At 54.9% G+C, this 14,319-nt stretch overlaps 1 protein-coding gene across 1 annotated transcript in view; it reads right to left on the bottom strand.

Moving 5' to 3' along the window:
• Nucleotides 1–14,319, bottom strand: part of RNF31 (ring finger protein 31) — a gene marked incomplete at its 5' end in the record, with an annotated part of 19,943 nt that extends 5,624 nt beyond the window's left edge. The window contains 13 exons of the mRNA XM_080631905.1: nt 2,530–2,703; nt 3,456–3,671; nt 3,758–3,940; nt 5,423–5,638; nt 6,326–6,553; nt 7,925–8,099; nt 8,702–8,747; nt 8,841–8,892; nt 8,990–9,043; nt 9,992–10,147; nt 11,561–11,722; nt 12,379–13,662; nt 14,287–14,319. Coding sequence (XP_080488031.1) covers nt 2,530–2,703; nt 3,456–3,671; nt 3,758–3,940; nt 5,423–5,638; nt 6,326–6,553; nt 7,925–8,099; nt 8,702–8,747; nt 8,841–8,892; nt 8,990–9,043; nt 9,992–10,147; nt 11,561–11,722; nt 12,379–13,662; nt 14,287–14,319 — 2,979 coding nt within the window. The remainder of the gene's footprint in view (nt 1–2,529; nt 2,704–3,455; nt 3,672–3,757; nt 3,941–5,422; nt 5,639–6,325; nt 6,554–7,924; nt 8,100–8,701; nt 8,748–8,840; nt 8,893–8,989; nt 9,044–9,991; nt 10,148–11,560; nt 11,723–12,378; nt 13,663–14,286) is intronic.

Below are 14,319 nucleotides of genomic sequence, written 5' to 3'. Positions count from 1 at the left end.
AACCCCATTATAACCCATTATAACGCATTATAACCCATTATAACCCCATTTAACCCCATTATAACCCATTATAACCCATTATACCCCATTATGCCCCATTATAACCCATTAGAACCCCATTATAATCCCATTATAACCCCATTATAACCCCATTACAACCCATTATAACCCATTATAACCCATTATAACCCATTACAACCCCATTATAACCCATTATAACCCCATTATAACCCATTTAACCCCATTATAACCCATTATAACCCATTATAACCCATTATACCCCATTATAACCCATTATAACCCCATTATAATCCCATTATAACCCCATTACAACCCATTATAACCCATTATAACCCCATTATAACCCATTATAACCCCATTATAACCCATTATAACCCCATTATAACCCATTAGAACCCATTATAACCCATTATAACCCCATTTAACCCCATTATAACCCATTATAACCCATTATACCCCATTATAACCCATTATAACCCCATTATAATCCCATTACAACCCCATTATAACCCCATTAAACCCCATTATAACCCCATTATAACCCCATTTAACCCCATTATAACCCATTATAACCCCATTATAACCCATTATAACCCCATTATAACCCATTATAACCCCATTATAATCCCATTATAACCCCATTATAACCCTATTACAACCCATTATAACCCATTATAACCCCATTATACACCATTATAACCCCATTATAGCCCCATTATAACCCATTATAACCCCATTTAACCCCATTATAACCCATTATAACCCCATTATAATCCCATTATAACCCCATTACAACCCATTATAACCCTATTATAACCCCATTATAACCCCATTATAACGCATTATAACCCATTATAACCCCATTTAACCCCCTTATAACCCATTATAACCCCATTATAACCCATTATAACCCTATTATAACCCATTACAACCCCATTATAACCCCATTATAACCACATTACAACCCATCATAACCCCATTATAACCCCATTACAACCCATCATAACCCATTATTACCCCACTATAACCCATTATAACCCCATTATAACCCATTATAACCCATTATAACCCATTATAACCCATTATAACCCCATTATAACCCATTATAACCCCATTATAACCCCATTATAACCCACTATAATCCCATTATAACCCATTATAACCCTATTATAACCCATTATAACCCATTATAACCCCATTATAACCCCATTATAACCCCATTATAACCCACTATAATCCCATTATAATCCCATTATAACCCCTTATAACCCCATTATAACCCATTACAACCCATTATAACCCATTATAACCCCATTATAACCCATTATAACCCCATTATAGCCCCATTATAACCCATTATAACCCCATTTAACCCCATTATAACCCATTATAACCCCATTATAACCCATTATAACCCCATTATACTCCCATTATAACCCCATTACAACCCATTATAACCCTATTATAACCCCACTATAACCCCATTATAACACATTATAACCCATTATAACCCTATTATAACCCCATTATAACCCCATTATAACGCATTATAACCCATTATAACCCCATTTAACCCCCTTATAACCCATTATAACCCCATTATAACCCATTATAACCCTATTATAACCCATTACAACCCCATTATAACCCCATTATAACCCCATTACAACCCATTATAACCCATTATAACCCCACTATAACCCATTATAACCCCATTATAACCCATTATAACCCATTATAACCCATTATAACCCATTATAACCCCATTATAACCCACTATAACCCTATTATAACCCCATTATAACCCATTATAACCCCATTATAACCCCATTATAACCCATTATAACCCCATTATAACCCCATTATAACCCACTATAATCCCATTATAACCCATTATAACCCTATTATAACCCATTATAACCCATTATAACCCCATTATAACCCCATTATAACCCACTATAATCCCATTATAACCCATTATAACCCATTATAACCCATTATATTCCCATTATAACCCCTTATAACCCCATTATAACCCATTACAACCCATTATAACCCATTATAACCCCATTATAACCCATTATAACCCCATTATAGCCCCATTATAACCCCATTATAACCCATTATAACCCATTATAACCCCATTTAACCCCATTATAACCCATTATAACCCCATTATAACCCATTATAACCCCATTATAATCCCATTATAACCCCATTACAACCCATTATAACCCTATTATAACCCCACTATAACCCCATTATAACGCATTATAACCCATTATAACCCCATTTAACCCCATTATAACCCATTATAACCCATTATAACCCTATTATAACCCATTACAACCCCATTATAACCCCATTATAACCCCATTACAACCTATTATACCCCATTATAACCCCACTATAACCCATTATAATCCCATTATAACCCATTATAACCCCTTATAACCCCATTATAACCCACTACAACCCCATTATAACCCCATTTCCATCCCATAATACCTGCGCATCCAAGGTGGAGAAGTAGGCAGCGGCGCAGGCCTCGTCGCGGAGGTCGGGCCGGGCGCAGGCCGGGCACACGAGGTCCCGCACGCGCCGCTCCCGCACCCCCACCGTGAAGTGGAGCCGGAAGCACTCGGGGCACAGCCAGCACTGGCAGCCCGTCAGCACCTGCGCCTATGGACAGGGCGCTATGGGGCAGCTATGGGGTGCTATGGGGCTCTATGGGGCGCTATGGGGCTCTATGGGAGGGGACAGAGGGCGCTGGGGGTCGTGGCGCAGTCCACGCCCCCTGGTGGCTCGGCTGTACATACGTATGTATAGCGCCGCCTAGTGGCTGGGATGACCTGTGTATGGCCCATAGAGACTGTGTGTACACGCACATACGTACGTATAGCGCCGCCTAGTGGCTGGGATGACCTGAGGATGGCGGAGCCCTACCGGGTGGGATGAGGGGGCTCAAGGCGAGCGGAGCGCCCCCTGGGGGACGGGGGGGAGCTACGCACGCACGGTGCCCCCTGCTGGATGGGCTGACCTGCTCTGTCCACACAGCGCCCCCTGCTGCTCTGGCTGACCTGCACTCACCCATAGCGCCCTCTGCTGGCCAGGCTGACCTGCGTATGGCGCCCCCCTATAGGCTAGGCTGACCCGCTCCCCGCACGCAGCGCCCCCTGCTGGATGGGATGACCTCCATATACACACACAGCGCCCCCTACTGGCCGGGCGGACCCGCTGCCCGCACACAGCGCCCCCTACTGGGTGGGCTGCCTTCCTCCTGCCACTCTACGCCCCCTGCTGGCTGGGCTGACCCATGCGCCACGCACAGCGCCCCCTGCCGGCCGGGATGACCCACCCAACGCCCTCAGCGCCCCCTGCTGGCCGGGCGGACCCAGCCCACGCCCTCAGCGCCCCCTGCTGGCCTGGCTGACCTGCTCGCGGGGCAGCGCCGTCCCGCACACGGCGCACTCGCACCGCAGCCTCCGCCGCAGCTCTTCCCGGTCCCGGCAGCTCCCCACGGCCTCCACCAGCTCCGGCAGCTCCCGCGGCGCCCGGCCCAAGCCCAGCTCCCGGCCCAGGGCCACAAAGAGCTGAGCCCGGCCCCAGCTCGCCAGGCCCAGCTCGGCCAGCGCCCGGCGCACCAGGGCCTGCAACGAGGGAGAGCCAATGAGGACCCCGTTGCCCCCCCCCCATTAGCCCCCATTGCCCCCCCCCCCATTGCCCCATAGCTCACGGGCTGGTCGGGCTGCTCGAAGTCCATAGGGGGGGTGCGTGGCTCCCAGAGGCGCTGCAGGAAGGGCTGGAGCCGGGGGGCCTGGAGCTGGGCCAGGGCTGGGCTCAAGAGGCCCCCGGCTTGGAAGAGGGCCCGGCCGGCGGGGATGCGCTCCGGGAAGCCCAAGGAGGCCAGAGCCTGGAGCTGGAAGGAGGGGAATGGGGCAGAGGGGTCAGGATGGGATCCATAGGAAGCAATAGGGATCAGGCTGGGATCCATATGGATCAATACGGACCAATATGGGATCTATATGGACCTGTATAGGATCAACAGGGACCAGCCTGGGATCCATACGGACCAATAAGGACCAGTCTGGAACCCATATGGACCAATACAGCATCAATACGGATTAAAATGGGATCGATATGGATCAATACAGACCAATAGGGGATCGATATGGACCAATAGAGGACCAGTAAGGGTCCGTACGGGATCGATATGGATCAATACGCATCAGTATGGCATCTATATGGACCAATAGTGACCCCTATTGGATCCATATGGACCAATACAGAATCAATACAGATTAGAATGGGATCCATATGGACCAATACGGACCAGAATGGGATCCATATGAACCCATAAAGAATCAATACAAGCCAATAGAGAAGCCATATAGCCCATTATAGTATCAATATGAATCAGCACAGGTCAATATACACCCCCATAGAGCCCGTTTATGCCCATATAGCACCAATATAGACCAGTATTGACCAGTACAAGGCCCAGCAAAACCCATATGGCTAAGCATGAAACCAGTAAAGATCCATACAAACCAGTATGAACCAGTATAAACCAGTATATATCCCTTATGGCCCAGTGTGGCAGCAATACAGACCATCGCAACCCACTATAGGCCAATATAGACCCCATATAGACCAGTGCAAGACCAATACAGCCCATTATAAACCAGCATAGAACCCATATAGACCAGTATAGAACCCATATAGGCCAATAGAGCACCACTATAAGCCATTAACCCCTCCCCTTCCCCCCTATTGGACACCCCTTTGCCCCTCCCCTTCTCCCTTATATGGATACCCCTTAGGCCCACCCCTTTCCCTTATGTGGACACCCTTTAGCCCCACCCCTTTCCTCTTAGCCCCTCCCCTTGAACCCCATAGGTTGTGGAAAAGCCCCACCCCTTTCCCTTATATGGACACCTCTTACCCCCTCCCCTTAGCCATGCCTCTTTCCTCTTAGCCCCGCCCCTTCCCCCCATTGGCTGCACAGCAGCCCCTCCCCTTTCCCTTATATGGACACTTACCCCCTCCCCTTAGCCCCGCCCCTTTGCCTTATATGGACACCTCTTACCCTCTCCCCTCAGCCCCTCCCCTTTCCTCGTAGCCCCTCCCCTTCCCCCCATTGGCTGCACAGCAGCCCCTCCCTGTTCCCTTATATGGACACCCCTTCCCCCCCCACTTAGCCCCGCCCCTTTCCCTTATATGGACACCCCCTACCCCCTCCCCTCTTAGCCCCGCCCCTTCCCCCATTGGCTGCGCAGTAGCCCCTCCCCTTTCCCTTATATGGCCACCCCTTCCCCCCTCCCCTTAGCCCCTCCCCTTCTCCTTATATGGCACCGCCCCCCGCCCTGATTGGCCGCCCGGTCCCTCAGGCCCCGCCCACCTGCCTCCTCCGGTGCCCCAGGCAGGCCCGCAGGGCGCCCCCCGCCTGCCCCATGGCGCAGGCCCAGCCGCGGGCAGCCTCGGCCAAGGACAAGGCCCCCAAAGGCCCCCCCGGCTCCTGAGCCCCACGGAGGCCCCCGGCCCCGGCCAGGACCAAGAGGGCGCGGGGGGGGGGCGGGGGGGGGAGAGGGAGGGGGGAGCCCTGGAGCTCGGAGGCCTGCGGGGAGAGAGAGGGACCCATAGAGACCCATAGGGACCCATAGGGACCCATAGAGACCCCATAGGGACCCATAGAGACCCATAGGGACCCATAGAGACCCATAGAGACCCCATAGAGACCCCATAGAGACCCATAGAGACCCCATAGAGACCCATAGGGACCCATAGAGACCCCATAGAGACCCCATAGGGACCCATAGGGACCCCATAGAGACCCATAGGGACCCATAGAGACCCCATAGGGACCCATAGAGACCCATAGAGACCCCATAGAGACCCATAGGGACCCCATAGAGACCCATAGGGACCCATAGAGACCCATAGGGACCCATAGGGACCCCATAGGGACCCACAGAGACCCCATAGGGAGCCATAGGGACCCATAGAGACCCCAAAGGGACCCATGGAGGAGACCCCATAGAGACCCCATAGAGAGCCCCAATACCCTCCTCATAGGGCAACCCTATTGCCCCCTAGGACCCCCATAGCTCCCCATAGACCCCCAATACCCCCCCATAGCACCCCAATACCCCCCCATAGACCCCTATAGACCCCCAACACCCCCCCATAGGACCCCTAGAGAACCCCAATACCCCCCCATAGGACCCCTAGAGAACCCCAATACCCCCCCTTACCCCCCATAGGGGGCAACAAGGAGCCCCTATAGGGGCCCCCCCCCACTCACCCGCAGGAGGGCGACCACGCGGCGGCCATCTTGGTCCAGGCGCCGCTGCCGCCATTGGTCAGCGTCGGGGGCCTTGGGGGGGGGCGGGGGGGGGGCTTTGGAAGGTACCAAGTGGGGCTCAGGGGCGGGGGGGGCCAGGCTGGGGGGGGTGCCCAGGGGCTGCCTGCACAGGGCACACGTGGGGCCGGGGCCTGGGTTGAAGTAGGTGCAATGGGGGCAGGACCAGCCCTATGGGGTGGGGGGAAAGGGGGGGGGGGGTCAATGGGGGGCAGAGCCCGAAGACCCCTTTTGGACCCCATTAAACCCCCTTGAGACCCCCCCCAAACCCCATTTAGGACCCCCCAAACCCCATTGAGACCCCCTTAAAACCCCTTTAAGCCCCATTAAACCCCATTAGGACCCCACTGAACCCATTTAGACCCCCCCAAACCCCCCTTAGACCCCATTTAACCCCTTTAAACCCCACTGGGACCCCACTAAACCACATTGGGTCCCATTAAACCCCTTCAGACTCCATTTAATACCATTGGGACCCCATTAAACCCCCTTTAGACCCCCCCAAATCCCCCTTAGACCCCATTTAAACCCATTGGGACCCCATTAAACCTCTTTAGACCCCATTAAACCCCATTGGGACCCAATTAAACCACTTCAGACCCCATGAAACCCTATTAAACCACATTGGGACCCCCCACACCCACTTTAGACCCCATTAAACCCCACTGGAACCCCATTAAACTGCTTTAGACCCCATTAAACCCCATTTAGACCCCATTAAACCCCATTGGGACCCCATTAAACCCCCTTAGACCCAATTAAGCCCCTTTTAGACCCCCCCCAAACCCCCTTTAAACCCCATTAAACCGCTTTAGACCCTATTTAAGCCCATTGGGACCCCATTAAACCCCATTTAGACCCTCCCAAACCCCCCTTAGACCCAATTAAACCCCTTCAGACCCCATGAAACCCTATTAGGCCACATTGGAACCCCCAAACCCCCCTCAGACCCCATTAAACCCCATTGGGACCCCATTAAACCCCCTGAGGCCCCATTAAACCCCATTGGGACCCCATTAAACCCCCTTAGACCCAATTAAGCCCCTTTTAGACCCCCCCCAAACCCCCTTTAAACCCCATTAAACCGCTTTAGACCCCATTTAAGCCCATTGGGACCCCATTAAACCCCATTTAGACCCTCCCAAACCCCCCTTAGACCCAATTAAACCCCTTCAGACCCCATGAAACCCTATTAGGCCACATTGGAACCCCCAAACCCCCCTCAGACCCCATTAAACCCCATTGGGACCCCATTAAACCCCCTGAGGCCCCATTAAACCCCATTGGGACCCCATTAAACCCCCTTAGGCCCCATTAAACCCCTTTAGGCCCCATTAAACCCCATTAAACCCCCTTTAGACCCTCTCAAACACCCCTTAGACCCCATTAAACCCCATTGGGACCCCATTAAACCCCTTTAGACCCCATTAAACCCCATTGGGACCCCATTAAACCCCATTAGACCCCATTAAACCCCCTTTAAAGCCCATTGGGACCCCCCCCAAGCCCCACAGGGCCCCCATAGGAAGGTCCCATTGGCACCTGCGGGGGGGGCCTCCGGGCCAGGCGGGGGCGCTCGCACACCCCACAGAGGACACTGGGGCCAGTGTTGAGGAAGGTGCAGGAGGCGCAGGCCCAGCCTCCCCCCGCTTCCTCCTGCCCCATAGATCCATGGGGCTGCCCCATAGCGGCCGGGGGGGGGGCATGGGGGGAGGAGCTGGGGGGGGGGAGAAGGTGTTTAGGGACCCGTAGACCTCCCCTATGTAGCATAAGGGGGGTTATAGGGTGTCTATAGGGGGTTATGGGGGGCTATGGGTGTCTATGGGGTACCTATGGGGGTCTGTAAGTATACGGGGGCGGATATGGGGGGTCTATGAGTGGCTATGGGGTTCTATAGAGGAAATATAGAGGTCTATGGGGTGTCTATGGGGAACTATAAGCTCTATATACATATAGGTCTACACCTATAGGCTCTATGGAAGTGGCTACAGTGTGTCTATAGGGTTCTATGGGGCACTATAGGGTGCCTATGGGGTTCTGTAGCGTGTCTATGGGGCGCTACCGGGTGCCTGTGGGGTTTTATAGGGTGTATATAGGGTGCCCTTGGGGTTCCATAAGGTGTCTATGGGGCACTATGGGGTGCATACAGGTATCTATAGAACACACACAGGGTGTCCATAGGGCTCTATGGGGCACTATAGAATGTCCGGAGAGTATCTATATGGCTCTATGGGGTGTCTATGGGGCTCTATGGGGCTCTATGAGGTGTCTATAGGGTGCTATAGATCGCTATAGGGGGACTGGGCTGTTCCATGTTACCTGGTAGGGGGGGTGCGTGGCCGATCACATCGGGAGGGAGGGTCCCCTATAGGCAAACCCAGCATCAGTACCCATATAGCAGCTATAGGGGACCCATAGAGCCCCCATAGAGCCCCATAGACCCCATAGGGCCCCATACCTGTAGGTCCATCGCGTTCCACTATGGGCATCGCATCAGTGACCAGGTCCTCCTGGCATGGGGAAAGGAGCCCCTCAGTCCAAACCAGTTCAAACCAGTTCAGACCAGTCCAAACCAGTTCAGACCAGTTCAGACCAGTCCATCCTCACCTCATCGCCTCCCTTTAGGATGTCAGTGAAGAAGTGGGGGTTCGGGTGCTGGTTCTGGGGGGGGCAAAGGCAGAATCAGAGCCCCCCATTGACCCCCATTGCCCCCATTGCCCCCCATTGACTTCCATTGACTCCCATTGAGCCCATTGCCCCCCATTGCCCCCCATCGACTCCCATTGACCCCCATCGACCTCCATTGACTCTCATTGACTCCCATTGACTCCCACTGACCCCCATTGACCCCATTGCCCCCCATTGACTCCCATTGACTCCCACTGACCCCCATTGACCCCATTGACTTCCATTGACTCCCATTGACCCCATTGACTCCCATTGACTCCCATTGACCCCCATTGACTCCCATTGACCCCCATTGCTCCCCATTGACTCCCATTGACCCCCATTGCTCCCCATTGACTCCCATTGACCCCCATTGACCCCACTGCCCCCATTGCCTCCATTAACCCCCATTGACCCCCATTGACTCCCATTCACCCCATTGACTCCCATTGACCCCCATTGACCCCACTGCCCCCATTGCCTCCATTAACCCCCATTGACCCCCATTGACTCCCATTCACCCCATTGACTCCCATTGACCCCCACTGACTCCCATTGTCCCCCATTGACTCCCATTGACTCCCATTGACCCCCACTGACTCCCATTGACCCCCATTGCTCCCCATTGACTCCCATTGACCCCCATTGCCCCCATTGACTCCCATTCACCCCATTGACTCCCATTGACCCCCATTGACCCCACTGCCCCCATTGCCTCCATTAACCCCCATTGACTCCCATTGCCCCCCGTTGCCCCCATTGACCCCCATTGACTCCCACTGCCCCCATTGACCCCCATTGACTCCAATTGCCCCCATTGCCCCCATTGACCCCCATTTACCCCCATTGACCCCCATTGACTCCCATTGACCCCCATTGCCCCCCATTGCCCCCCATTGACTCCCATTGCCCCCTATAGCCCCTATAGCCCCTATAGCTCACAGCCAGCAGCAGCTCCAGCTCCCTGCGCAGCACCAGCACATCCACGGTCACCGCGGCAACGCCGGGGCCATGGGGGGCCAGGACCCCCGGGGGGAAGCTCAGCCCCGGCCCCCCCTCTGCCGTGTACCCCAAGAGCATCAGCACCTCCCGGGCCCCCTATAGCAAACATAGGGGGCTATAAGCGTCCCACAGGGTGCTATAGGAATCTATGGGGTGATAGTGGGGTTCTGGGGGGGGTTTTAGGGTTCTAGGGGGGGATTGGGGTGCTATGGGAGCCATAGGAGGACATTGGGGTGCTGGGGGGCCCATGTAACTCTATAGGAGTCTATAGATGTCTATAGGGGCACGTACTCATAGGGCTCCCAGTGCGGACGTGAACACAGCGCCAGTGTCAGGGAGGCCATAGGGGGCTATAGGAGCCCATAAGAGTCTATAGGCGCCCATAGGGGTCTACAGGTGCCCATACAAATCTATACGAGCCCATAAGGATCTATACGGGCTCATATGAGCCCATAGGTGTCTACAGGGATCTATAAATACCTATAGGAACTGGGTACCTATATGGCCCCCAGGATGGAGCCGAACACAGCACCATTGCCTAGATACCCATATGCATCCATAGAAGTACACAGAAGCCCATAGGTGCCTGTAGGTACCTATAGACATCTATAGGTGCCTATAGGGGCCGGGTACCTGGATGGCCCCCAGCGTGGAGCTGAGGACGGGATTGCTGTAGCTGACGCAACACCATTGCCAAAGTACCCATATGGATCTATAGGAACCCATAGGTGCCTATAGGAGCCCATAGAGGTCTATAGAGGTCCATAGGGGCCAGGTACCTGGATGGCCCCCAGCGTGGAGCTGAACACAGGGTTGCTGTAGCTGACGCAACACCATTGCCAAAGTACCCATATGGATCTATAGGAACCCGTAGGTGCCTATAGGGGTCTACAGGTGCCTATAGGGGTCTATAGGGGCCGGGTACCTGGATGGCCCCCAGCGTGGAGCTGAACACAGGGTTGCTGTAGCTGACGCAACACCATTGCCAAAGTACCCATATGGATCTATAGGAACCCGTAGGTGCCTATAGGGGTCTACAGGTGCCTATAGGGGTCTATAGGGGCCGGGTACCTGGATGGCCCCCAGCGTGGAGCTGAAGACGGGGTTGCTGTAGCTGATGCAACACCATTGCCAAAGTACCCATATGGATCTATAGGAACCCGTAGGTGCCTATAGGAGCCCATAGAGGTCTATAAAGGTCCATAGGGGCCGGGTACCTGGATGGCCCCCAGCGTGGAGCTGAACACAGGGTTGCTGTAGCTGACGCAACACCATTGCCAAAGTACCCATATGGATCTATAGGAACCCATAGGTGCCTATAGGAGCCCATAGGGGTCTATAGAGGTCCATAGGGGCCGGGTACCTGGATGGCCCCCAGCGTGGAGCTGAAGACGGGGTTGCTGTAGCTGATGCAACACCATTGCCAAAGTACCCATATGGATCTATAGGAACCCATAGGTGCCTATAGGAGCCCATAGGGGTCTATAGAGGTCCATAGGGGCCGGGTACCTGGATGGCCCCCAGCGTGGAGCTGAAGACGGGGTTGCTGTAGCTGACGCAGCGCCAGTGCCGGGGGGGCCGGGGCTGCAGCAGGTTCCTGCCGTACTTCTCCAGGATGCTCAGGGCCGTGTGGAGCCGGGAGAGGCCCAACGGGGGCCCCCCCGCCGGGTCCTGCAATGGAACAGGCGGGATAAAGGGGGTTCTATAGGGGTTCATGATGTTCTATAGGGGGAAACTGGGGTGCTATGGGGGGAACTGGGCTCCTACGGGGGTATACGGGGGTAATGGAGGCGATCTAGGGGGATATTGGGGTTCTATGGGTAGTAATTGAGGGGCTATGGGGGGATTGAGGGGGAATTGGGTTCCTATTGGGGTCCTATAAGGGGGAATTGGGGTCCTATGAGGGGCAATTGGGGTCCTATGGGGTGCTGTGCGTGCGTAAGGGGGTCTATGGGGTGCTAAAAGGGTTTATGGAGAGCTATGGGCGTCTAAGAGGTGCTAAGAGGGCCTATGGGGTGTTTATGGGGTGCTATGGGTGCCTATGCGCTACTAAAAGGCTCTGTGGAGTGTCTACGGGGTGCTATGGAGCTCTATTAGGTGTCTATGGGGTCCTATGTGGTGCCTTGTATGCATATGGGGGTCTATGGGTGTCTACAGTGGGGCTATGGGGGTCTATGAGGGTCTACGGGGTGTCTATGGGGTGCTAAGGGGATCTATGCGGGTCTATGGGGTGTTACAGGGGTCTATGAGGCTCTCCAGGGTTCTATAGGCCACTATAGGTGTCTATGGGCCCCTATAGGGCTCTATAGGCCCCCCCTATACGTTACCAGGGCGAGGTTGCGGCGCAGGAGGCGGGCTCCATCCAGGCGCAGGCACTTGGCGGGGGGGGGCAGGGGCAGGCTCAGCACCGGGCCCAGCGCCGGGGGCAGCGGCTCCCCCGGGCCCTGCAGCAGCGCCGCCTCCAGGGCCGCCCGCAGTGGGGCCAGGGCCGCCCCAGGGGCTTCTATGGGGGTCCCATTGCCTTGAATGGGGGTCTCATTGCCTTGAATGGGGTCCCCATTGCCTTTAATAGGGCTCCCATAGCCTTTAATGGGGGTCCCGCTGCCCTTTAGGGGGGTCTCAGTGCCTTGAATGGGGGCCCCATTGCCTTTAATGGGGTCTCCGTTGCCTTTAATGGGGGTCCCATTGCCTTTAATGGGGGTCCCACAGCCTTGAATGGGGGCCTCATTGCTTTTAATGGGGTCCCCATTGCCTTTAATGGGGGTCCCACTGCCTTGAATGGGGGTCCCATAGCCTTGAATGAGGGTCTCATTACCTTTAATGGGGGTCTCATTGCCCTTAATGGGGTCTCCATTGCCTTTAATGGGGGTCCCATAGCCTTGAATGGGGGTCTCATTGTTTTTAATGGGGTCCCCATTGCCTTTAATGGGGGTCCCACTGCCCTTTAGGGGGGTCTCAGTGCCTTGATTGGGGGTCCCATAGCCTTGAATGGGGTCCCCATTGCCCTTAATAGGGTCTCCATTGCCTTGAATGGGGGCCCCATAGCTTTGAATGGGGCTCTCATTGCCTTGAATGGGGGTCCCATAGCCTTGAATGGGGGTCCCAGTGTGTTCAGTGGGGCCCCCATTGCCCTTTGGGGGGGTCCCACTGCCTTGAATGGGGGTCTCATGGTCTTTAATGGGGTCCCCATTGCCTCGAATGGGGGCCCTATTGCCATAAAGGGGGCTCCTACCAGCTTGAATGGGGTCCCCATTGCCCTTAATGGGGCCCCCATTGCCTTGAATGGGGGCCCCATTGCCTTTAATGGGGCCCCCATTGCCTTGAATGGGGTCCCCATTGCCCTTAATGGGGTCCCCATTGCCCTTAATGGGGTCCCCATCACCCTTTGGGTCCCCATTGCCTTTAATGGGTCCCCCATTGCCTTGAATGGGGTCCCCATTGCCTTTAATGGGGCCCCCATTGCCCTTAATGGGACCCCCATTGCCTTTAATGGGGCCCCCATTGCCTTTAATGGGACCCCCATTGCCTTTAAGGGGGTCTCCTATGGAAGGCCCTGGAGGGCTCTTGGGGGGCTCCTCAGCGCTCCGGGGGGGCCCCTGCTCCTCCATTGCCTGGAATGGGGTAAAAAAAGGCGGAAAAGGTAAAAAAGGCGAATTTAGACCTTAAGAAACAGCTTCAAGGGGTCCCCCAACCCCTTTAAACGGGGGGACCCCCCCGAACCCCCCCTTTTCCCCTCATAACCCCCCATCAACCACCATTAAGGGGTCCCCCAACACCTTTAAATGGGGGGACCCCCTCGAACCCCCTCATAACCCCCCCAAACCCCCCCATAAACCACCATTAAGGGGTCCCCCAACCCTTTTAAATGGGGGGACCCCCCCGAACCCCCCCTTTTCCCCTCATAACCCCCCATTAAGCCACTGCCTTCCCCCTATGCGCTGCCGGAGGCGTGGGGGGGGGGTCCTCCTTTACCACCCCCCCCCGCGGCTCTTTGGCACCCGGGGACCCCTTTAACCCCCTCATGGGCTTCCATAGAGCCTGAGGAGCGTGGCGATGGCGACGGGAGGCACCGGGGAGCCGCTTTTTACCTCAGGGCCCCCTTTAAGTCAATGGGGGGGGGGGACCACAGCGATGGCGGCGCCTGAGGTGACGCCAAGATGGCGGCGGGCGGAGAGAAGGAGGAAGGAGGAGGCGGGGAGGGGGGGGGGGACGACGCTGGTGACGTCATCACGCACGCACCCCCCTATAAGGCCGGCGGCGTGCGTCAT

Source organism: Psittacula echo, assembly GCF_963264785.1.
Source record: "Psittacula echo genome assembly, chromosome: 19".
Taxonomy (NCBI): domain Eukaryota; kingdom Metazoa; phylum Chordata; class Aves; order Psittaciformes; family Psittacidae; genus Psittacula; species Psittacula echo.
Note: the sequence above shows the minus strand (reverse complement) of the source record. Positions and strands in the feature narration are given on the sequence as shown.